Below are 25,068 nucleotides of genomic sequence, written 5' to 3'. Positions count from 1 at the left end.
AAATTTTCATTAGTATTTTTTGATGTCAATTTATTATTTATCCCTTTGCCAATATTCAAACAGGCAGGTAGTCATAAAACATTCAAAAAGATCCTTTAAAATAGTCAAGGCATCTGTTTTACCTCCATCCCTTTAAAAAAAAATGTTTTTAACGCTTATTTATTTTTGAGACAGAGAGAGACAGAGCATGAACGGGGGAGGGTCAGAGAGAGGGAGACACAGAATCTGAAGCAGGCTCCAGGCTCTGAGCCGTCAGCCCAGAGCCCGACGCGGGGCTCGAACTCACAGACCGCGAGATCGTGACCTGAGGTGAAGTCGGACGCTTAACCGACTGAGCCACCCAGGCGCCCCACCTCCATTCCTTTTTAGAAACTTGGAAATCAGGAGCCCTGGCATTGATTTAAAAAGTCATGTTAAAAATATCCACTGTATCAAAAATATTATTTGAGGGTTACTACTTAGAAAGATTTTAGTTTAAATTTTATCTACAGCCTAGGCAGGCAGCCGGGTGGCTCTTAAGGGAAGATTCAAAGTGAATCAGCAAAGTGCTGCTTCCAAATGTTTGACTCCTCAATTAGTATTGTTTTGTTGCAACAAGGCGTCGACAAAGCCCACTGTTTGGTAATTAGCATCCTGTCAAGTCTCTCCAATCAAGACCAGCATGCTGCACCTGGTCCTAGTTAAAAAACGAGTGTGGGCAATTCTGATCCGACCCTCAGGGGCCCGTGCCTCGTGCAGAACTGCCTTCATCTGTGTGCACGGCAGAGTCACCACTTAACCAAATAAGAAGACCTCCGCAGCGAGAGGTTTTGAGAGCTCTTGTCTAGTTCTCCTGACCTGCCGCACCCTTTTAACTTCTTTGATAAACGTCCGTTCTTGTGTAGACGCCTGTTCCTCTTCCTGGGACAGAAGACTCCTGGGAAAGAAAATCATTGTCTACATAAAACTAAGGAAAATGGAAAAGCAAAACAACCACCACAAAGAAAACAGCCAAGGACCTTGACTGCCTTCTCCTCAGGAGGAGCTTCGTGGAGGCGTGGTTGGCCCTCCCCAGCTTGTCCTTCATTCCTCTGGGTGCTGTCTTTCTAGGAACTGTCCCCGGTGTAGAGGTTGTGCTCCTTGATGTAGGTGATGACAGCGTCTGGGAGCAGGTACTTGACGCTCTGCCCTTGGCTCAAGGCCCGCCTGATGTACGTGGAGCTGAGCTCGTTCTGCACGGGCTCCCTGACCAGGTGAATGTTGTGCTGGTACCTCTGCAGGATGGCTGAACCTGAGATGTATTCCTTTGGGTTGTGACCTGTCCGGCTCACACACACCATGCCAAACTTCTCCACTATTTCCTGGATGTGTGCCTCTTTCCAGAGGTTGGGGGTCTGGAAGGTCTTCAGGATATCTGCCCCGCAGAGGAGTTTCAGCTCAGGCACAGCTGGAAAAACAAGGGCGGATCCTGACAAGGTTACAGAAAGGTCACGGCCAGTAAAGATAACATACTCCATTTGAAAAGTGCACAAGATGCTTTTTCTCGGAGTGTATTGGGAAGTCAATGTCTACACTGTGTTCACGCCTGAAAAAGTGTGTAAGGGGATCTGAAGCTACTTCGGGGACATACAATTGTAATAATACAATCTTTTGTTTAATAGTGGCAAAGTGCCAAGAAATCAGAACAACTTTTCTTTCCCCCCCAGTATTCTACCAAAAGTCTGTCGGTGGTTGCTGGACCCCATGGCAGTAGTCCAAAGGCGGCTGTGAACCCCATCTTCTGATAGAAGGTAAGATTGTAAAACCTCTAGTCCTAACAAGCTGTGGGCTTCAGGCAAGTCACTGCCTTTCTCAAAATCTATTTCAGCCCTAACACCTGATACATTTGTAAGTAAAATCTCATCATAAAGGTTAATTATAAAGGTTATTTGGATAACCAAAAGCTAGTGACCTTTTCATCTGTTTTCAATACAACAAAGCTCTAGAACAACTAATCAATGTGGATAATCCTCTGGCATTTGTTCTAACAACGATGGTTTAAATGATAAAATAAAACCTAACGTTGGTGCTCATATGAGCACTATCACTAAGCCCTTGATGTATTTAACCTCATTTGATTCTCTGAACAATTTGATGAGTAGGCATTATTATTGTGCCCATTCTGCGGGAGGGAAACAGGCATAGAGAGGCGACCGACTTGCCTGAGGTCACTCATTTAGGCGGCAGAGTCAGGATTCAAACCCCACAGCCGGCCTCTAGGTGGGGCATTTATAACTGCTGGGCTCTGCCGCCTCCTGCTGGCGAAAATTGTACATGCATCAGAACCAAGAAGCCCTTCCTTTATTTTTCCCGGCACCGTTGAAATTCGTGTCCCTTTCCAAAGGGCTAATTTGGAAAGGGAGAAAAATCAAGTCCACACTTGAAGCAACCAGTAGGTTCCCTGGTCCTTCCGGAAGCTGATTCTAGCTTCAGTAAATGGCAAAAGCTGTGTTCTAGAGTGTTGGCATCTCTGGGTCACCATGAAACCTCAGTTGGGAGGGGTTCAGGGATCCCACCTGCTGGGGAAACACCTGATGTAAATGGTCGGTTGAGGCTCCTCTACTGTGGAACTTTGGAAGGAATCTGGACGTAAGATCAGAGAGAGGAGTTTACAAAGGAGCACCAGACCAGCTGTAGAACGGAAAGTGAGAAACTGGAAGTGTCACGGAGAGGTCTGATTTCTAGCTTTAGTTGGGCTGGATGGATCCTTTTCTGGGCCTCACTTTCCCCATCCATGAAATAGTGGACACTGGACTTATTCACTCCTTTGGAAGTAGTAGATATAATTACAGAAGCAGTTTTCAAACACTCTAGCAGCATAATATTGGTATAATGAAATGATATTCAAACATTTATTGATGCATATATTGATAAATTCTCCATGGTTAAGAACTAGGACTCTAAAACCAGGCACCTTAGATTCAAGTCTTGGCTCTGCCATTCAACAGCTGTGTGACCTCAACTTTAAAATGGAGATATTAACAGTACTTTTCTCCTAGGGTTATTTTAGAATTGAATGAGTTTATAAATATAAAGTGCTGTAACTGAGTACATGTGATGGCTGTTAACTGCCATTCATCCGTCCATCCACCTGCTTATCTGCTAATCCATTCATTGACACATTCATTCAACACTTAGGGAGTATTTTTAAAGTCAATAAAACTGTGTTTAGAAATTACTCAATAACCCACACTTTTGACTAATCTGAGCTGGCCCCATTGCTCACAACGTATGTGGACTTAGACTATTCTGCATCTGGGAGGTTCTACTCCAGTTTATTTATTCAGCCGTTGTAATATAACAAGAGAGCAGCCTTGACCTTTTAAACACCTGGGTGATTTTTGTATGTGCTCTTCCTCCGGGGGAGGTGGAATGATGGGCATTTAGTTGTAGGGTCTCCTGAGGCCTGGAGCACACTTTCTCCCTGTTCCACAGGCCAAAGAACAAGAAGACACCCGCTCTCTCCACAGTGGATTTTTTTTTAATGTTTATTCATTCTTGAAAGACAGAGAGAGACACAGCACAAGCAGGGGTAGGGCAGAGAGAGAGGGAGACACAGAATCTGAAGCAGACTCCAGGCTCTGAGCTGTCAGCACAGAGCCCGACGCGGGGCTCGAACTCTCGCTGGGCGAGATCATGACCTGAGCCAAACTGGATGCTCAACCGACTGAGCCACCCTGATGCCCTCCCCCCCCCCCCGCCCAGTGGATTTTTGTGGCGGTAATTTATACCTACTGGCTTAGATGTTAGATACCGTCTGATTTATGAACAATGACATGTTCATTCGTAAGTGTGAGGTGTTGAAAAAAGGCTGCCGGTTTGATTCGTCTCAAGCACGAAACAGTGACCTAAATCGGATGTCCGTAGGTATTTTGGGGCAATGTGCTCTTTGGAATAGCCACTGGCTTCGAGAAGCAGATGAAGCAGAGGTTTATATGAAAAGTGAGGGAAGTGCCACCGGGACCATTTTCTTTGAATGTCCAGCTGCCTTAATTCTTAATGTCAAGAACAGCAGCCCTGAGGTCAGTCAGCCCTGGTTTCCGGTTTCAGATCTGCCGGAACCCTGGGAGAATTACAGCAGATGGGCCTGTTTCCTCAGCTGTAAAATGGGGCTGACCTCCTGTGGAGGTTCTGGAAACTGAGGGGCGGAGTGAACGCAGCCACACTCAGCAGTGTGGGACTTCTGGGGACACAGGACACCAGAGCTGAAGCCAGGTATTAAAGGGCAGCACCCCAATTAACCAGACAAAGCCACCGTGGAACAATCAGTGCAGAATGGAGTCAGATGAGGGGCCTGCCGTGGTTGTGTGGAAAGGGAATCCTCTCTGAAGGTTGCTGAGCTGTGCTCAGCCCCATCAGCTGAGCGCAGGGACCACCTTCACAAGAGACTGACACTGTTGGGCTGTTAGAGGACCGAGGCATCATCTGTCCCAAAGTGTCACAGCCAAGCCGTCTGGAGCTCGGCACGGCTGGGTCAGTCCATGGAGGGCTGCAAATCACACGAGCAGGGCTCTGGCAGCCAGAGAATGCTGAGCTCAGCCCACAGTCTGCAGTCCCAGAGGAGAACACACAATAAAATACACAGCACACAGAACGGTCCTTTAGAGCTCTGCCACTAGTAATCTACAAGCCACCTCATCAGAAGCCCAATGTATGCTGAGGAAGAACTCCACCTCCTTCCTTTTTGTAATTGCTCTAGTTCCCCGCCCCCCCCCCCCCCACCTCTGATCACAAACGTGAAATCTGTGTCAATTATAAAATGTATGAAAAACACGTATTCAAGGTAGAAAACAATTCTGCTTTCTCCAAAGCCGTCAATATTTGAGTGTGGTTTTTCAGTTTTTCTATTGATTTAGACATGCAAATAGATGTGTAAGTATATTTACATGTTTTTATATACTTGAGATTATATATGCAGTATCGTATCCTGATTTTTTTCCGCTTACCTCATAAGCCTTTCTCCAGAAACATTTTGTGTCAATTATTCATCCTATGGATACAGAATAATTTACTTAAATGTTCCCTTATATTTAAACGGGGAGGTTGCTTTTATTTTCTGCCATTATAAAAATGGCTGTGATAAACATCCTTCTACATAAATCTTTGTCCCAATTTTTAATTATTTCCACAGTCTGATTCCTAGAAGGGGAATATATCAAGTAAAGGACATGAACGTTTTTAAAGCCCCTGATACATTTTGGTAAATTACAAAGCCCACTTCTCATTCAACATAAACTTTCTTTTTAATAGTTACTTTAGAAGAGAGCAAGATGAACGGGAGTTAGGGTTTGAAGAGCAACAAAGGGGATAAAGAACAAACTCCCAGCATTCCAGGGCCAAGCAGAGTAGCCCCTAGAAAAATAAATCTGAAAAGAATGTGGGTGAGCTTTGGTGGAGGGAGGGAGAGAGTGAGCTCATCTCTGTGAAAGCCGCTGGGACTTGTTTCACAGGGAAGACGGGTCCAACCTGGGCCTAACAGGACAGATAGGTTTTTAGAAGGGGGAGCCAAGAAGGGGACAGGGAGGGGGGCAGTCCAGGCAAAGAGCTGAGACAGGGATTCCGGAAGCCTGTGCAGGGAGATGAAGGGTGAGCGGCTGGAAGCCTCAGTGTGGCATCTCTCCCACATCACTGGAGGCTCCCTGCCCGTCACTGGACCCTCTGGCATTCCCTAAGAGCAAGGGCTGCCCAGCACCCATGCTGTTTCCTTCCTTTGTGCCCTGCTCTGCTGCCTCTCTGCCGGAAATGCCCCAACCCCAGATAACCTACTGATCCCATGAGTCTTGGTGCAAGTGTCTCCTCCAGGCAGCCTTCCTAATCCACATCTCGACTACCATTCACAGCTTGTCTCTAGCTTAGGTCAAAGGTTGGGGTGGAGGGCTATCTTCTCCTGAGTCTGGAGCCTGGTCTGGGGAGGTGCTCAGACAGTGTTCTTGAACCCTGGTGAGAGTAGCTGCTGAGCCAGAGATGATTCAGAAAGAAGGCTGAGAATGAACACGCCTGTGCTCATGACTGGGGGACAGGGGGGAAGCGAGGCAGACAGACCAGAAGAATAAAATGAATATTGCAAAGATGCTGTAACTCCTCCTTAGATTCCTACTCTAGTGCACAGTTCCCCAAATGGGCTGTAAAGCAAATCCCAGAGTGCCTGTTAGACATCCAGATTCCTGGGCCCCATTTCCACTCAGGAGGTCTGGGGTGTGGCCTGGGAAGCATGATAAGCCTCACAGTGATTCTGCCGTGAGTGATCCTTTGACCAGTGTTTGGGGCCTGCTGCATGATATTTTTAGGGCCCCCTGGCATTTTTGAGTCCTTTTAAAAGAGTGTTTCCTAATCTGTGTTCGGGGGCGGGGGGCACTAGTTCTGAGAAATTATCAGTATGTGTTAGAAAGAGTCCCGTGATTAGTGATGATGGCGGCAAGCTAGTTCCCTTTCTGGTAGAGTCACAATGCACAGTGTCATGGTAAAGACTGAAAAATCCTGCAGTAAAGAAACCATTTTAGGTTGGTTTGACTGTGACGCTCCCAAGCCCTTCTGATCTGGAACTAGCATCCCACCTCCCACAGCTGGGAGACCCTTGTTAGGAAAACCCACAGATGGGCCTGCTGGGGTTTCAGCCCAGTGTGACCAGTGTCACATCCTGCCCTTCCATCACTGGGTGCTCCTGTTTATTCGCATGAGGGGCGAATAAACTTGACCCAGGGTACCAGGACTGCCATTAGAGAGGGAAGGTCCTTTGGAATCACAGCTGACAAGGTTCCATCAAACACCAGGAGTTGACAACACAGTAGAAACCCAGGGTTACAAACTGAAAGGACATTCCATGTGGACTTTTGACAGCACTTGATGCCGGGAGGAGGCACGTGGGAGACCTGCGGGCTGTCTGACGGTACAGTTCTATTCCTGCTCAGTGACGTGGTCTTCTCTTGTCTGTCTTTTGGCTTTATTTTCAAACTACTCTAGATGTTAGATGTTACCGCCTTCATGGTTTCCTGGTCAGTCAGTGTGGCTGGAATCTACAGGGACCCATTAGAGGAAGCTGGAATGTGCTGAGGTTGTGGCAGGTGGTGTTTCCACAGCATTGGCCACCAAGCGTGGCTATGAGGCTCCTGGCTGGTGCGGGGGGAGGGCCCTTGCAGGACCGTTCTCGAATACTCTAAGTGCAGGTAGGCCATTCAGGTGAGCTGGTGCCTGAGGAGTGCCCGTTGGTGCAGCTGGCAGTCTGGGGAGACGTGTGGTCTCCTGGCCCCTGGCCCCTGAGGCCACCAGCAAGTGGGGTGGGCCCTGGCAGGCTGTCATTGGAGGGGGCCGGCAACACAGAGGCAGAGCTTGGGGGCCTGCCTAGCCTTCTCTGGCTCTCAGCATATCCCACCAGAGGGACAGGGTGAGGGTATGTAAGGAGAGACTGACCTCATTCCTTTCTCACCACGCTGATCCGTGAGCCCACATGACACAGGACCACCCTGTTTGTTTTGGTTACGTTGGTTGCGAATCTTCCTCTGGAACTGGCGACAGCTGCATATTTACTGTCCTTACAAGCACGGTTGGCACTATCTCTGCTGTAGGTGTGGGCAGCGGTGTACCTCTGTTGTGGGTACACATGTACACGCACGTGTTGCGCAGCAGGTGTGACCGCGGCTGTCCAGCAACACGCGAAAAGTACGATGAAAGTGGGCTCCAAAAAAAAATCCCCTTAAAAACAGGTTTCCTCTTTCGAGTAAGCCAGTGAGGAATGTGGCTACAAGCGTAAGGGTTATAATAGCACAGTCTGTACTCAGGCTAAGGCTTTTAAAAGAACCCAGCATCACTCACTAGTTTATCCCTGTGTAGCCCTGACTGTAATCCATGTCACGAGCATGAGTCACGAGGGTAAGTAAACTCCTTTGAGGCAGAAAATCTTAAATTAGTGTAACGATTTACAAGGGGTGGTGGCCGATTGTTTAATTTGACCCTTCAATCTGGGGAAGTGTCACCCCCAACTAGGTTAGCCTCAAAATCCTTAGCTGTGCCTAGGAATTAGCTCTCGCACGGATCCCTGACACCTCTCCCTCTGACGGACAAGGTGCACCCACCTGTTGGGGCCAAGGAGTGAGCCCTGCCATGGTCCGGGCCTTCCGTCTGGGGCAGAGATCTGAGCAGTTCACTGTGATGATGCCTGCATTGCAAACACACGGGCTCAGGATGTATCCATCCCGCAAAGCCACCCAGGGGTCTCAGTTTTTAAGTCTCAACCTGCTTTTGTCCATTTTAGGCAGGTAGCTCGTTCCCCAGGTGTTGGTGGAGGGCCTACCATGTGCCAGGCCTGTGCCAGGTGCTGGGACACAAAGCATGTGCGATTGGGACCTCTTGACCATGGATTGCCTTCTTGTGAGCCCTGGTGAAAGGGGCAGGGTGCGGGGATGAGCATATTTCTACTTTTTTAACATTGTCTTCAATACCTCACTTAGAAAAAAAAAAAAAAAAAGTTGAGAAGGGTTAAAGGATATGGGCTCTTAGAAGCAGACAGACCTGAGTTCAAAATAAAAAATTTCATTTGTAAAGGGGCACCTGGGTGGCTCAGTCAGTTAAGTGTCTGACTCTTGATTTCGGCTCAGGTCACGATCTGAAGGTTTGTGAGTTTGAGCCCCGCGTCAGGCTCTGCGTTGACAGCGTGGAGCCTGCTTGGGAATCTTTCTCTGCCTCTCCTCCATTCTCTCTCTCTCTCTCAAAATAAATAAATAAACATTAAAAAATTTCATTTGTAATGCTGGGATAATGTCTACTTTCTAGACCTTTGTGAAGGTGAATGAGCCAGTATACAGTAAGCACTGGCACAGTATACAGTAAGCAGGGCACGCACTGTGTGCGTGGCCCACAGCTCACTCTTGTCAGAAACTAGTATTTCAGAACTCCACAGGGGTGAGGACTAAGTCTGGCTTAGAGCCAGACTGCCTGGTCCCCAGCTCAGCTCCCCCCAGAGGCCAGCTGGGTGACCCTGGGCATGTGTCTCTAGGTCTCTTTGTGGATGGTTCAGCACCTGTGTAACGAGGGATAACCTGTGATAATCGTGTGTGCCTCTCATGGGTGGTCACAAAGATGAAAGGAGTGCAAAGTGCTCTGAACAGTGAGCAGGACAGAGCAACTCTCATTACATGTTAGCATTTCAGATCTGATTAGACTTACACCATCTTGGCATGCCTGGTTCTTTTAGCAAATCAATGTGCAAATCAAGAGATACCTGATCAAACACAGGTTGTCACCACGTCTTGTATCAATGCAATCTTCCACCTTCTACTTACTGTAGTATACATTTAGGAGGGCTGCGTTTGGGAGAGAGCAGTGCCTGGTGGAAAAAACAGGTGCTGTGCAGCCCGGGTGGATTCGAGTTTCGGTTTTCTCGCCTGTGTGACCTTGAGTGAGTCACTGACACTCTCAGAGCCTCACTGACCTCATCTGTGTATTAGTCATGATGGAAGTTAATGCCGATCTCTTTTCTGCCAAGTATCACAGGACCATGAGAGAGAAAGTGCCTCTACCCTGCCAAATGCTGGGCAGGTGGCTCACTGCTGAGTATCGCTGGGGGAAGGCATAGTATAAAGGTTAAACTTTAGAATTAGACTGCTTGGTTGGAATTCTGCTTCCAACTAGTGGCTGTGAATCTTGGTGGGTTCCTTAAGCAATCTGCCTCTGGTTTTGTCATCTGTAGAATGGGGGACGATGACCACACCCACCCCTGTGGGCCATGCTGAGGATTAAGGGAGGAGCTTAGCACTGGCCCATCCACAGAAAGTGTCCAATCAACATTAGCTGTTCTTATCATCATTACTGTCAGTGTGTGAATAGTGAGCTCATTTAAGTCACCTTAATATTCTTAGTTCAGTAACTGCTTACCTAAAGTCAGCTGAATTCAGGAACTGATGGAAGGAGTGGACGAATAAATACATTTGATTCTGGCCCAAAGTCCTTCCTGATATCTCAGACACTCAGTCAAGTCTTCTTAGGGCCTAGCTGCACTCTGTGTTTCCATCATTGTCTGCTTTGGTTTTGGTAAGCTTCACGTCTGAGGATTCGCTCCTGAGTAAGTCTGGAATCTTGGAGCAGACTGAAGTAGGTGTGAGTCGCACCTCTACTTTCTAACTGTAGGGCCCTGCCTATGTTACTGACCCTTTCAAAGCCTCCATTTCCTCATCTGTAAAATGGGACCACACCCACCTACTCCTCAGAGTTGCTGAGGGGACTAGATAGTACATACCTGAAAAAGCCTGGAGCGCAGTAAGTGATCAGTAAAGGTGGTGATGGTCATTTTATTTTACTTACCTTGAAGCTCCTAGTTCAAGTTGACCCTACTTTGAATATAAGCTGGGTCTCTGAACTCTGATGCGTCAATCATTATTTTCAGTGTCAAATGTCACTACCTCACAGACCTCCACTCTGCCTTTGTAGGGCGGTGGCCATTGATTGCTTCCTCTGATTGTCTGCCTGAGTGGTGTCCCGGTGTGCCTAGCCCTGAGCCTGCGGGCTGACCCTGGGAGCAGGTTCTTTGTGTCCTCCACGGCCCCACAGGTTTCCAGGGATGTCTGGTCAGAAGGTCATTGGGTCATGGTGGCAGGAACAAAGTTGGCCACACCGTGCCCTGACCTGTAGGTCACTGGTTTGAAGATAACCGTAAGCATGGCTTCAGAGTCAGACTGGGCTCCACTACTCGCTTATTTGTTTTGCGATGTTGATTAACCTAGCCTCTCTGAACCTCAGTTTATCTGTAAAACGAGGACAACATAAGATCACGCTTGCAAAGGGGCACATGAGATGACAGTAGTGATGATTGATGATGGACCACATCAAATGGCATTGTGACTAAGGACCTTTGACATGGGGAGATAGTGAGCAAACTAAGTTATCAAATGCCCTAAAAGCATAAAAACTGGCCTAGATTAAACAAAAAATTAGAATGAAAATAAGCAACCTGATAAGGAGAAAAAGAATCCTCAACGAACTCTACCGTGAATTTACTTCATAGTGACATTTGTCATAGTGACACTATTTGTCACTATGTTGTAAATTCACTGTTGATTCCATCAGAAAGATACGGAGCAAAGGGTGGGGTGGGTTTCTACTATGCTTTTGAAATCACCTAACTTTACAAACACCAGATTTTCAATCTTAAAAAAACGCGTTTGGTAATTTTAGGAAAGCATTAGCAATAACGTCTTCTAATGAAGCTCACTCCAAAAATTGAAAAAAAATGTAATCAGCTCTCTGATAAAACTATTGTCTCTTTATATCAACAGATTTTTAATCTTGGCTGCACAAAATAAATCATTTGGGGACCTTTTACAAAATACTCATGCCAAGACCCTACCCACAAGTCATAATCTCTGAGGTGGGGTAGGGGGTGGGGAATGAACATTTTAAAAAGCTTCCCAGGTGATTCCTGCAGCCAGGGTCCACTGGTTTGGATGGATCTTGGTCCTAATCATAAACCTGATTCACGTACTTTGTGACTGAGGGCGGTGGCCTCAATCCTGGCCACACTTTAGAATCACCAGGGAGCTCTTAAAATTCTGATGCCCCACCCCAGACCAGTGACATCCCAGTCTCTGGGATAAGACTCAGGCTTCAGTACTTTTGAAAGCTCCCTCGATGATTCAGTGTGCAGCCAGGGCCGAGAAGCACTGAACTAAAGGATAGAGTAAAAAAAGAAAAAGAATGTGTTCAGTAACACCTTAGCACACGCCTGCATTTTGCAGCAGAAGCAGTGAAAATATTATGTAGTTCTGTGGTCCGTTCCTATTTACCCAGGAATGGCTTATCTGTTTGGATGATAAATTATGAGCCCGTGTTAGGGATGCAGGGAAGGTAGCTAGCATTCTTCAGCACCTACCATAAACCAGGTATTTTGCCCACATCATCCCATTTAATTCACACAGTACCCCCAGAGAAGTGGGTGGTATCATCCCCGTTTTATTAGGTGAGGAACTGAGGTTCAGAGAGGCTAACTCACTTACATCAAGTCACTGAGCTAGTAAATTGGGCTCCAAAATCTGGGCCCTAGGCCACACTGCCTCTCCCAGGGTGCAGGAGGAAAGGGTCTTTGTTTCCGACGACCTGTTAAAGCTAAATGGCGTGCTGGATTATGTACTGTTTGCATTCTCCTCTGCTATCCTAGATATATGAGGGCTGGCTAGATTGCTTGTTCTGAAGGGATGATTCAGGTGTAAATTTGTTTTTTTTTTTTTAATGTTAAAAAAAGAACAGGTATCCTAACAGTTATTTCATATTTGCTCTTCTTTTAATTTGCCAGCAGGCTCTGAAGTAGCTCTGAATTGCTGAATGCTTCTAGCTGGTTCTTTCCCAAGTGAAAAGCAAACGATCAGAACCGGCATGTGTAACTAAACGAACAAAATGTTTACCTTTACTAAAAAAGGAAAGGGTAAACAGTTTTCAACCAAGTAACTTTGAAGATGAGTAAGAAATGAAAAGCTGAACAGATTTAGGATGAAAAGACCCACCAATTATTTGACCTTCTCCCTTGTGCTTCCTATTCCCTGACAAATCCTAGTGTTTGCAAATAGATAAAAGACACAGCCCACACAGTCTGCAATCCCTTCCAGCCAGGCTGGCTGTCATTAGTGACAGGCAGGGCCCCCCTCACCATCCCCTCTGACAGCCAGGCCGGGTGGGTCTTCTCGTTCCTCTACCAAACTCCCAGGAATGCTTCCCAGACACAAGTCAGTGACCCACTGTCCGAACACACAAGACTCTCCGGGCCTTTAAATAGCAAATTACTTAGGCTAAGTGCTAAAAGCAGTTCCAAAAGGAAAAAAAAAAAAAAAATCCTGAGCAACTCCTTCTAGATTTATAGCTTCTTTTTTTCAATTTTACATAAAAGTCTGGATTTATAGAACCTGGATTTGTACAATTAGAAGAGAGGGCTTATTGCGTAGATGTAATTTTCAACCTAGTCAATGGTGACAATGATAAAGGGTCCCACTTACTGAATATTCTTACGGGGTTCTGTGTCAGAAGTTCTTACATTTAAAACATCCTCTTAGGTTTTTATGGTCCCCATTTTGCAGGCGAGAGATGTGTCTCAGAGAACTTAAGTGCCTCGTCACACATCTATTCGGTGGCGGCCCTGGAGCCCGAGGATACAGCCGTCTGAAACAAGATCGGGCATTCCCAGAAAGTGTGTCCGGAAGGGTGGTGGGTTGTGATTTTTCCACTCGGGACCTCTTTGAGTGTGTCTGTTTGTCTCTCTCCCTCTGCAAAGAAGCACTGCTGGGATTTTGGCTGAGAAAGCCTGGCTGAAGCCCCACTTGAGCCTTGGTCCCTGCCTGTCGGCCACTGGGCTCTGCAGATAGGTCCCGTGGCCTCTGGTCATCACACAAAAGCATGCTCACTCTTACCTCAGCACCTTCACCGTCTCCATCCACTGCGCCTGCTCACTCTCCCAGGGGTCCACCCGGATCCAGTCAGATGTCTGCAGGGCCAGCCGGGCCATGGCCACCCGGTGGTGGGCAGCCACGAGGTCTTTCTTTCTGTAGTTGTCGTTGACAGGAGAGATGATGCCCCCGATCACCTTGTACATTCCTAGGCAAGGGAGAACAGTGATGTTGTGTGTGCCAACACTGACTACCCAGTGGCCTGAAATCAGGCGGGTACAAAAGTACCCTGCCCCTGAGTGGGAGCAGACTCTGGCATTCTCCTCTGTGGGGCAGCCCCCTCAGGCAAGGATAAAGGCTGCCTCAGGGGCCATGTGCTTCTCTAGAGTCGTCTACAGCCCAGAGTAATATTTCTCCTGAGAGCAAGGCTGTGAGGGTGTGGCCAGACAAGGCTTCCAGATGGCAGTGTGGACAGTTAGGGTCAGAATATGTTGAAGGAACATTACGACTTCCTCCTATGGAGGACTCAACAGAGGCACTAATATCCTCTAATCATGTACGGGGCAATAGTTACGTGTAGTTTTTTAGCCACCATTGGGAGTCTCATGGATCAAAGATGACAGGATGGAATCGGGCACTGACGGGTAGGGGGGAGGTGGGAAGTAGACGGGAAATGGTGGGTCTACTTTGGGAAAGATGTGGGTTGTGGGACTGGAGAAAGGAACACTTTAAGTTTACAGCCACAGGGAGACTGTGGAGGCTGCAGAGATCCAGCATGGAAAGAGTATGGACAGGACTCAAAGAGCCTGGGGTGGGGGCTCTGGCGTCCATCACTTAGTAGTGCACCCTAGGCAATTACCAGCCTATGGAAAAATAAAATACTTAGTCATTTGAACTTCAGTTTTCCTGGATGTAAAATGGGACCACACCTGTTTGGCAGGCTCTTGTGGTAAGGCTAGACATTAGGTAATGCTTCTGCAGTGGGATGGTATTTTGTCTTAGCATGTGATATATTTTTAAAAACTGTATTATGAAACATAACATGCATATAAAAGAACATGAAACACATATGGCTTGACAGAGAGTTATAAAGTGTATCCTGCTTTCATCATCACCTAGGTGAAGATACAGCACTTCTGGCATTCCACATGTTCCCTACTGCAAGCCCCACTGTGACAGAATTTAATCACTCTTCCTACTGTTACACTATTAATTTTCTTTCCTTTATAGCTTTACCATGTAGTTATGCAGCCTTAAAAAAACACAGCTTCATTTAGCTTCTGAAACTTTTATAAAGGGAATCACATGAATCTATACTTTGGTTAAGCCTTTTACGCTTTATGTAAATAACATTCCTGTAATCCAACCAGGTTTACTGCCACATAACCTTCCATTACAAGATTATATACTAAATAATTGATCTCTTTTACTTTGATGGACTTGGTGTGAGTCTGGCTTTGGATGATTACAAACCACACTGCCTCAGGACATTCTTCCACAAGGCTCCCCCTGCACACGGGCACACGTTCTTAGGACACACACCTAACAGCGGACCCGCTGAGTCATACGGTGGGTGTAAACATATCTGCGGTGTTGCTAGATAATGTCGGAAGGTTTTCCAAAGCGGCTGTAGCTACTGACCCTCCACCAGCCATGCAAGAGTTCCATGCAATACCACACGAGGTCATTGTCAGGATTTTCCCAATCTGATGGATGTGGTCATATCTCTGTCCTTTCAATGTTCATTTTCCTGCTTACCAATGAGGCCGAGCATTTATTCATATATATTATTAAACATTCAAGCTTAAATTTTTGTGAAGTGTCTGTTCAAATCTTTTGGCCATATTTTGGGTTGTCTGCTGATTTTATCATTGATTTGTGGAGTTCTTTATATATTCCAAATACTAGCCTTTTGGGGTTGGTTATAGGAGTCATAAATACCCTCTTGTTTTATGGCTTGTCTTACTATTCTTTTTTATGGAATCCTTTCAAAATAGAAAAAAAAAGAGAAAAAGTTCTTAATTTTAACGTAGTTGGGTTATTAGCTTTTTCCTTTATGGCTAGTGAATTTTGTGTTATGAAGACATTTTCCTGTATTATCTCATAAAAGGTTTACAGTTTTGTTTTTTCACATTTGGGTCTTGGTGCATGATGTGAATCCTATTCAGTTATTTTTCGTTTGGGTAGTCAATTATTCTAGCAATGTTTACCAAGAAGACCCCGTCCACTCTGCTGCTATGTGTCACCACCCACGTCGAATGTCAAGTGTCCACCTGTGTGCTTCTCTTCTCCTCTGTTCTATTGCTCTATTTCCTGTCCCCGTACAACATCACACTGCTTTGCCGAATATAGCTTTATTATACATCTTGATACCTGGTTCTTCTTCCCACCTGTTCTTCAAGAATGTCTTGGCAATTCGTGACTTTCTGTATTTTCCATATTAATTTTATTTTATTTAAAAAATTTTAATGTTTATTTTTAAGAGAGAGAGCGAGCGAGCAGGGGAGGGGCAGAGACAGAGGGAGACACAGAATCTGAAGCAGGATGCAGGCTCCGAGCTGTCAGCATAGAGCCTGACGCAGAGATCAAACTCATGAACCGTGAGATCATGACCTGAGCTGAAGTCAGATGCTCAACTGACTGAGCCACCCAGGCACTCCTGTATTTTCCATATAAATTTTAGAATGAGCTTGTCAAGTTCCACAGATGAAACACCTCCTCTTGTCCCTGCCCCACCCCAAAAAACCCTGCTGAAATTTTGATAGGAACTGAACTGAATTTATAATTCAATTTTGGGAGAATTCATGTCTTTACAATTTTTTAGCTTGCTGATCCACAAGCATTATATATCTTTCCTTTTATTTGGATCCCCTTAAATATACCTAAATAAAGTTTTACGGTTTTTCTTGTAGAGCACTTAAACATCTTTTATAAGGTTTATTCCTAGACACTTGATTTTTTGGATGCCACTATAAATGGCATTTAGAAAATACTTTTTATTCCATTTGTTGCCAATCTATAGAAATAGAATTGATTTAGGCATCTTGGATGCATATCCAGTAACCTTGCTAAACTTTATTAATTCTAATAATTTTTCTGTATAGTCTTTTGAATCTTCTATGTCCAAAATATACCATCTGAAAATATGGACAAATTTTCTGTATTTCCAATCCCTCCACCTTTTATTTGTTTTTCTCACGCCGTTGAAGACCGCTAGCATGATGGATGCCAAATACAGGTGGTATTAGCGGCCTCCTTGCCTTTTTGCCGATATCAGAGGCAAACTTTTGACTTTCAGTATTACATATGATGTCTGCTGCAAGTTTTCTATAGATAGCCTTTTTAGGTTGTAGCAGAGATAATGGCACGTGTTCATTAAAACTCTTCCCCACCACCCCCTCCCCCTTTCTGGGCACAGAGGAAGCTAATATATCTGTTCTTCTTGAAATCAGGCCGGGTTCATGTGATCTCACTGAGTTATAGTCAGTGGGATGTGGGTGGAAGTGATGTACGCCCCACCTAGACTTGGCCACAAAAACTCGTGTAGACTCTCCAACTCTCTCATAGTGGATCTGAAAGCCATAACAAAGGAGGCAAAGCCAAGGGTGGGGCCTACTGGGACCCCTGAGACACAGCTGGGCAGGGAACCGCTCTGTAGCTCTTCAGGATCTACATGGGATTTATGAGAGGGAAACGTTATCTAATGTGGTAAATTCTTGAAATGACCCTGGCCTATCCTGACAAATAACGTGTACGTTACTTTAACAGACATTACCAGCTATTCCCAGCTTAAGAGTTTTTGTCAGGGGCGCCTGGGTGGCTTAGTCGAGCAGGTTAAGTGTCCAACTTCAGCTCAGGTCATGATCTTGTGGTTTGTGAGTTCGAGCCCCGTGTCCGGCTCTGTGCTGACAGCTCAGAGCCTGGAGCCTGCTTCGGATTCTGTGTCTCCCTCTCTCTCTGCACCTCCCTGCTCGTACTCTGACTCTCTTTCTCTCTCAAAAATAAACATAAAAAAAAATTAAAATGAGCTTTGGTCATAAATGAATTTTATCAAATGTTTTTTCTGCAACTCTTGAAATGATGGTGTGAATTTTGGATGCTGTTTTTGACTGCTTGCCGGTCAATGCCCTGGACTAATCATTTGTCAGGGGTGTCTCCCATGCATAAGATAGATATGCCCTCCTCCAGACAGGCTTCATGTTTGTGTTTCCCAGGTCGCTAGAGTTATTAAAAGTCATGGATGACTTTAAATGAAGTTGTCGACTGAAGCTTCTTTGACTATTTCAGGCAAAGGGCTGCAAATCTGATCAAAGGTTGATGTGTGGCAATTTCTTCCTAGTGATATTTTATCCTTGCCTTTTTCTTCTTCTGCTTGCCTTAGTATCAGGGTTTCTCTGAAGTCCTCTAGGATTAGGGGAAGAAGGTGGGTTAAGATCTAGTTCACCTTGGCCTTGAAGGTGTAGCTCCTTGGGGGTCCAGCTTAATGTGGAAGAAGTTAGTATAAGGCTCCTCAGCTTGGGAGGGCTCCAGCCTTTGAATTCTTTCCTTCTCGGCTTATATGGCCACTGATTCAAAGCTTAAGTGAGCAGTATTGGCAAGTGCCCACAGGGCACGAGTGGCTGTGATGTTCTAATAGCCTGCTTACCTCCCTGGCTACAGGTGTTCTCTCAGCTGCTCTGAGACATCCCTGCTTTTTGGCTTTAATAATGAAGTTCGAAAAATGTTCTACCCACCGTTTATTTTTGTTTTGCTGGGAGAATTGATCCAAAGAGGACAGCCTGACCACCCCCTGGATGTTGAGAGTTCTTGGATGCAATTTTCCAGCTCTGTTAAACCTGGTTGCCCCGGGCCCCTCCTTCCTGGAGGCTGAGGCATCCATTGTTTCCAGGGGAATGGCAGACCCAGCTGAGAGTAAGGAGAGGATGTTCATCTTTTGACTTCTGGTAACGGGATCCTAAGACCCATTTTAGAGGAACACTTGTGTGAAGGTTAAAGCTTTCATTTTGTAAGAATCGGGCTTTGTTGAGAAAGATTTATCTACGTTTTAAAAGTTACCCTAAAAAAAAAAAACAAAACAAAACACCAGGTCTGGGCAGTCAGAGCACACAGTTTTACTAAAATCTGTAGAGTGGTAAGAAGAAGAGAATATGAAAATGGAAAGGAAAAGTCCCTTCTGGGCTGAGGGTGGGGTTGGTGGCAGAATGAGCAGCAGGCATAGGGAAGAACCTGGTAGAAAAGGTGTGTGGTGACCAAGAATTTAGACCGAAGTCGAGGCCTGCTCCCTGCACCCTCTTACCCCTCAGAGACAGAGCCTTCTGTGTGTTGGGTGGGGAGGGCAGAGTTAAGGAGCCTAGTTAGTTTTGGAGACTGTAAAGCAGGCAGGCAGGCATTTTGCTTCCCACTTGGACTTGTAGGAGGAGACCATCGTGCTCTGCGCCAGTATAGTGGCATGGCCTCAGTACAGTGGAACTGCCAGTCTTCAGGAAATATCCCCTCCTCTGCTTTCCAAGTCCCCCTCAGCTTCTGCAGGGCATGGCAGAGATCCATAAAAGTTCCCCAGGCTCTTTGAGAGGAGGAGTGAAAGGGGCTGAGAATAAGAAGTCAGCGGGGATACTTCTGGGGGGTGGGTAGGGCATACATGGCGTGAAGCCCAAGGCCAAGGACCATGGCGTTGTTAGTAACAGGGAGGGCCCAGGCACGGGCCCAGACAGCAGTGGTAGTGCCTTAGCCAAGAGAAGCTGAGGAGACTTCAGAAGTGGAGGCAGAGAGGATAGAGGTCAAGGGCACCCCTCTAGGCTGGAGGGCATTCAGGGCCAGATGCCCCTTTTCAGATGCCAGGATGATAAAGCTACCTACGATGCTTAATTCACTCTTGGGAAAGTAGGCAGCAAAAGACTAACTTGATTAAAAATTGACCTGTAACAGAATAAATTTAAGATTAGAAGACATTTACCTTGACGTGGCAAATGTTTTCCCACCATTCATGGAAGTGGTGACTTAAGGGCAAGGTGAGTGTTCTAGAAAGCAAAGGAACTTCTATTCCTGCGTATCTGAGTTCCATGTGCTACACAGAACATGTTAGTTCTTTTTCTTTCCTACTTTAAACAAAGTGGGGGCTGGTTTAAAAAAAGTGGAAGCTAACTTCTGTTGAGTGCCAGCTCGCTTGGGAAATTTGCATACATTTAACCTTCACATTAGTCTGTTTTACTGGAGGAAACAGTGTGGGGCACCAGGCAGCCCTCCGAGCAACTCTGCTAGGATCTTGGGTACTCTGGTGTCACCTTTGATGGTTTAGCTCAACTTGATGGGGCAGGTGGTACAGTGGGAAAGCAATGCTGTGTTATAGCACCCAGGAGAGGAGAGTCAATAAAAATAACAATGTAGGCTAAAACTCCTTCTTGCCCTCCAAATGGTTATGAGCTCAGGCCTCTTCCCTTTCCCACAATCCCATAATCCCAGTGTTGCCCCTCACGTGACCCTCCTTCCCCCTAGGGAAGATACAGTCGCTTCTCTGGCAACCCCACTGCTGCCCAGACACACCTCCATTACAGCCTTTGTAGAGTAAGACCTATTTGTCTTTTCCACGAGACTGATCGTTCTCTAAGGATGTGAACCTGACTTTTAATTCTGGGTAACAGGACTAGCACATCTCTTAGTAGGAAGCTATACTGTCCTTTCCTTGGGTTTACCACAGCAAGACGTGGCTGTGAACTTAACATGGTGAACAGAATCCTTTATCTCCACTTCTGTTCTAACAAAGTGGCAATGAAGGAATAGAACACGTATGACGTCACGAGGGCCAACAGAGTGGGAAAGGAGACAACAGTGCATGGGAAAGGTCGACAAAAGTGTAGAAGCTGGAGGGCTGATGTACAATGGTAACAGAGCAAGCAGAGTCTGCAGGAGGCTAAGGAGGTAGGAGGCAAGGTGCCCCGTGTGGCAGAAGCTCGGAGGGGCTCAGGAACTGGAGAAGGGGGTGCCAGAGTGTCTGAACACAGGAGGACCAGTTCAGAGTTTGCCTAAGGAGCCCTTAGATCCAATCACCTGCCTATTCTCCCATCCCGGCAGAAGGCCGGATGTCTGCCTTCTGCTGAGGTTGGGCCAGAGAGACCCCGGCCTCCCAGACACAGGCACAGGAGAGAGGAGGAAGTACCATCCTTAAGACAGGAGGCTATAGTTTGGCTCCCAGAACACCAGACAGGAGATGTCTCTCTGGGGAACAGTCCCACCTAGGAGGGTGTCTGAAGACTCCTACAGGTCCTCACACCTAGGGGTCTTATACCCAGGGCCTGATCGTATGGCCACGGGGCCTGCCAGCTGCACCCATATCCTCAGAGCTTCCAGCCAGCATTTAGGGCCTGATCTGTAAATATGAGTGGATAGCCTAAGGAGAGACAGGTTTTAGAAAGGTGCTGACCGTGCAAGACGGAGACCAAAACAACCACCGGGAGAAAAGGAACTTGGGGACACAAAGGCAACTGATGCACAGAGCAAAAGGAAATTTCAAAAATCTCCAAATAATACTGTCAGGAGGAGAAGAGATGATGGCCCGTCCACGAAACAAGAGTGGGATGCTTTACAAGGGACAATCAGAAAACAGGAGGAAACTTTTAGAATTGAACAGTATTCACCAACTGCCTGTTCCATGCCAGGTACTGTGCTAGGTGCCGGGGAAATACAATGGTGATGGAGCAGATCAATTCCTGTCCTCGTGGAACTTACATTCTTGTGGATGACAGCAGCAATAAAGTCAATGAGTGGAAGAATCCGACGATCAGTGTGAGGAAATTATATGCCAACAAGGCAAAATTAGAGGGCTGCCCCAGGAGGCCCAACATCTAAGTGACAGAAATTCCTGAAAGCAGACGGAGGGAGGCTAACACCAAAGAAATAATACAAATATTTTCCCAGACTAGAAGGACATAGTTCTCAGAACTGAAGACCCTCTGAGCCCTCAGCACACTGAAGGAAAGGAAGTGCACACGCTGACATGCTGACAAGCCATTGCAAAACTTCAGACCATCAGGTTTAAGGAGAAGATTCCAAACGTTTCCAAAGAGAAAACCAGAGGTTGAACACACAGGACTGGGACCCAGGATAGAACTGGATTTCTCAACAGTGATTCTGGGATCCAGAAGACAGGAGAGCAAAGCCTTCATCACAGGAAAGGAAAATTACTTCCAACCTGGAATTCTATATTCAGCCAAACAACCAAACAATTAGAATAGGGGTCAGCAAACCTTTCCTGTTCAGGGACAGATAGCAAATAGTTTAGACTTGGTCAGCCACACACAATCTTTGTTGCATAGTCCTTTGTTGTTGTTGTTAAACAACCCTTTAAAAATGTAACAAAACAACAACAACAACAAAAACCATTCTAGCTGACAGAAAGAAGGAAAACAGACTGGGCCCAGAGTTGGCCCATGGGCTGTCGTTTACTGGCCTGTGAACTGGAGTATAGAATAAAGTCGTGTTCATATATATGCAAGGTCTCAGAAAATTGATCTCCTGTAGATCCTTTCTCAGAAAGATGATGGAGGATGCACTCCACCCCAACAAGAGTAAACCAAAAGAAGCAGAAGGCACAGGATCCAAGAAACAAGGGTTCCAAACCAGGAGACAGGCAAAGGGAATCGCCGGGGAAACAGTGAAGGGAAATGCCGGATGATGGCACAGAGAGCCAGCCATCCACGTGGGAGCTGAAGGCCTCTAGGAAGGGTATGAGTCTATTTATATACTAAACCGAGTTTTGAAGATCTTTTGGAAAATTTGGGACTGAATTAGTTAGCGATAGGCATAAGGAACGTAAGGAAACACATAAATAATTATTAACTCTAGGAAGAGCCAAGGTTTATACGACAGGCAATGCAATCCTAGTTGTACTTAGGCTTAGTTGATGCCATTTCCAGACATAAATGGGAACAATATTACTTTAACCCAGAGTTGTGAGCTCATCAATTTGGGAGCATGTGGTAGAGGTGAAGTGTGAGGGCAGAGGTGTGAAAGAGCTAAATCTTCATGGAAGCCGACAGATAATGTCTAAATCTGAAAAATCAAGAAACACAGTATAAGCTTATTATGTAGCTATAGGGAGACAAACAATAGGGAAAATAGCTAAAAAAGTCAAATGTGACTGCCCCGGGGAACCAGGAATGAGGGGAAGGAAGGGATGGAACAAAGTTACCATAAGCCTTATAGCAACTTAACTTTAAGCCTATATGTTTAAAAATCTAGAAAATAAGTTTAACATGAATGTACTTTGTAGATGTATTTCAGTACATTGAAAAGTGTAAAGAATCAGAAATCAACCAAATGTATCCAAGAGGTTAATATTGTTTATATTTTGGTTGTCTTTTTCTTCTGTTTTTCTTCATATAATATAAATGTTTGTGTCTTCTTTACTTAGATTATATCATAAGCATTTTCCTTGGCCATAAGCACTCTTAAAAACACCATTTTTAATGGCTGTATAATAATAGGATTAATCTATGTATCTATTTGTACCTGAATCAATATATTGTGACCATCTTTGTAGATCTTGGTTGCAACTTTTAGATACATTAGAAAATTTTTTTTTTAAATGTTTATTTTTGAGAGAGAAAGAGACAGAGTGTGAGTGGGGAGGGGCTGAGAGAGAGGGAGACACAGAATCCGAAGCAGGCTCCAAGCTCTGAGCTGTCAGCACAGAGCCCGGTGTGGGGCTCGAACCCATGAACTGAGAGATCATGACCTGAGCTGAAGTCAGACGCTCAATTGACTGAGCCACCCAGGCGCCCCACAGATACATTTTTAAGATAAATTATTAGAAAGGAAAACTAGTGGCTTGAAGATTTCGGGGGCTTTCGCTACCTCTTGCTAAACTGCTTTTCCGAAATCCTGAACAAGAGGAGACAGCCACCAGCATGGTATGAGAGAACCCATCTCACCCCATACTGGCTAGTGCTGGGATTACTCATTTAAAAACATCTTTGCCAATCTGCAGGAACTTTTTGTGGTTTACCATTTGCTTTTAAGATTATTTCTCGTGTGATTTTTATTCCTCATTAGACATGTGTGTTTCTCCTGTTGTGGACCACCTGTTCATACTCATTGCTCCTTTGTCTTTTTGTGTATGAAGTCTTTTTAACAAGTGTATGAAATGTTTCCCTGTTGGGTCCGCCGGCACCTCATAGAGAGGATTCTCCTCCACGTCCTGTACCTCTCATCCAACTCCAGTGTGGCTGCTGGGAATTCGGTGTGGATCTTCAACCAGCTCCGACCCCCCACGTCCACATGAACTAAAGCCTCAACTCAATTCAGGGACGCTTCTGTCCTTCCTCTGGCACTGTGCCTCTGCTCTACTTGCTGGCATTAATTCTTTACTGTCTCTTTGAATTTTCACGTCCTTATCTTTTTCTTGAGTTCTGGAAGAATTCCTCCGACTGTTCTGGTTCTCTGTTTCGTCTCCAGAGATTACCTCCCTGCTGCCTCGTCTACACTGAGCTCTAATTTGGCACCCCAAACGCCATTCACTGTCCTCAGACTGCTCCTTTTCCCTACAGGTTGATTTTCTGCTGTGATCACATTTTTCTCTTGAATCTCATGGAGAACCAGAGATTCAATAATTTTATCTTCTTAAGTGGAGGGCCCCTTGGCCAGAATCCACAGGCTGGGACCATCTTAAGAAACACAGTTCCTTGGGGCGCCTGGGTGGCTTGGTCGGTTGAGCGTCCGACTTCGGCTCAGGTCACGATCTCATGGTCCGTGGGTTTGAGCCCCGCGTCGGGCTCTGTGCTGACAGCTCAGAGCCTGGAGCCTGTTTCGGATTCTGTGTCTCCCTCTCTCTGTGACCCTCCCCCGTTCATGCTCTGTCTCTCTCTGTCTCAAAAATAAATAAACGTTAAAAAAAAATTAAAAAAAAGAAAAAAGAAAAAAGAAACACAGTTCCTTTTCATAGATCTGTTACTTTTCTCTGACTGGTTTCCTGCCTCCAGAAAGGTCTGTCTGTCCAGCATGGGCTGCTGGGTGGACCTGTCATAGACTGGCTAGGTCCCTGTTTAATTTTTTAATTTACAGCAGAAGGATAAAGGCAGCATTTAGGTTTACTCTGATTTTTATTTGCAGCTCAAAAATCCACTTGCTTGTGTAGTGCAAGGAGGGAGCTGTAGGTCACAGGAAATATCCATCGATGGGGAATTCTCCTCTTCTGAGGTTTATTTTTAGCTTTTTAAGAATGCTAAATATATACGGTAGGAACTCAAATTGACTTTTTTCTTTAAATACTTAAGGGACTGTCCCATGTCCTTTTTTAAATACTCTGTCTCCGCCACCGCTCATTTTGTATTTGACTCACAAGACATTATTGATCTTTTTACGTAGACTTTGTGTTCCATAGGGCTGTCCAGAGTCAGTATCCTGATCATTTAATCACTTTTTAGAAATTACATTTTAACGCCTGATAGAGCTTTCTGAGCACTTGGTTAGTCTTCCAGGTGAACCTGGGGATACTTCTCTCAAGTTAAGTGAAGAAAAATAGCCACGGATGCTTTCCCTGGAAAGCCAATCAATAAATGACCATTCCCTTGAGGACCTGGTCATATTTGCATAAAGTGAAGTCTCTTAGGAGAGAGACGGGGCTGCTCCCACCCATGCCCTTCACATTTCTAGTTCAGGTTGGCCCTGGGGACGTGTGTCCTTGGTGGTTTATCCAGTG

The 25,068-nt window shown here is 45.7% G+C and overlaps 1 protein-coding gene across 5 annotated transcripts in view; it reads right to left on the bottom strand.

Annotated features, from left to right (window-relative positions):
- NMNAT3 (nicotinamide nucleotide adenylyltransferase 3) overlaps positions 1-25,068 on the bottom strand; it is a 114,850-nt gene that overhangs the window by 1,147 nt on the left and 88,635 nt on the right. Inside the window, exons 3-5 of one of the 5 annotated variants that reach the window (XM_053903767.1) lie at positions 13,401-13,584; positions 8,088-8,170; positions 14-1,426 (exon numbers count right to left, since the gene is read on the bottom strand). In XM_053903767.1, the coding sequence (XP_053759742.1) occupies positions 1,086-1,426; positions 8,088-8,170; positions 13,401-13,584 (608 nt within the window). In that variant the 3' untranslated portion in view covers positions 14-1,085. Of the gene's footprint in view, positions 1-13; positions 1,448-3,807; positions 4,566-8,087; positions 8,171-13,400; positions 13,585-25,068 lie in introns of those variants that run through there. The other 4 variants (XM_053903768.1, XM_053903769.1, XM_053903770.1 and 1 more) reach the window with 4 other exon arrangements.

Source organism: Panthera pardus, unplaced genomic scaffold (assembly GCF_024362965.1).
Source record: "Panthera pardus isolate Hobbes unplaced genomic scaffold, ASM2436296v1 HiC_scaffold_16, whole genome shotgun sequence".
Lineage (NCBI taxonomy): Eukaryota > Metazoa > Chordata > Mammalia > Carnivora > Felidae > Panthera > Panthera pardus.
Note: the sequence above shows the minus strand (reverse complement) of the source record. Positions and strands in the feature narration are given on the sequence as shown.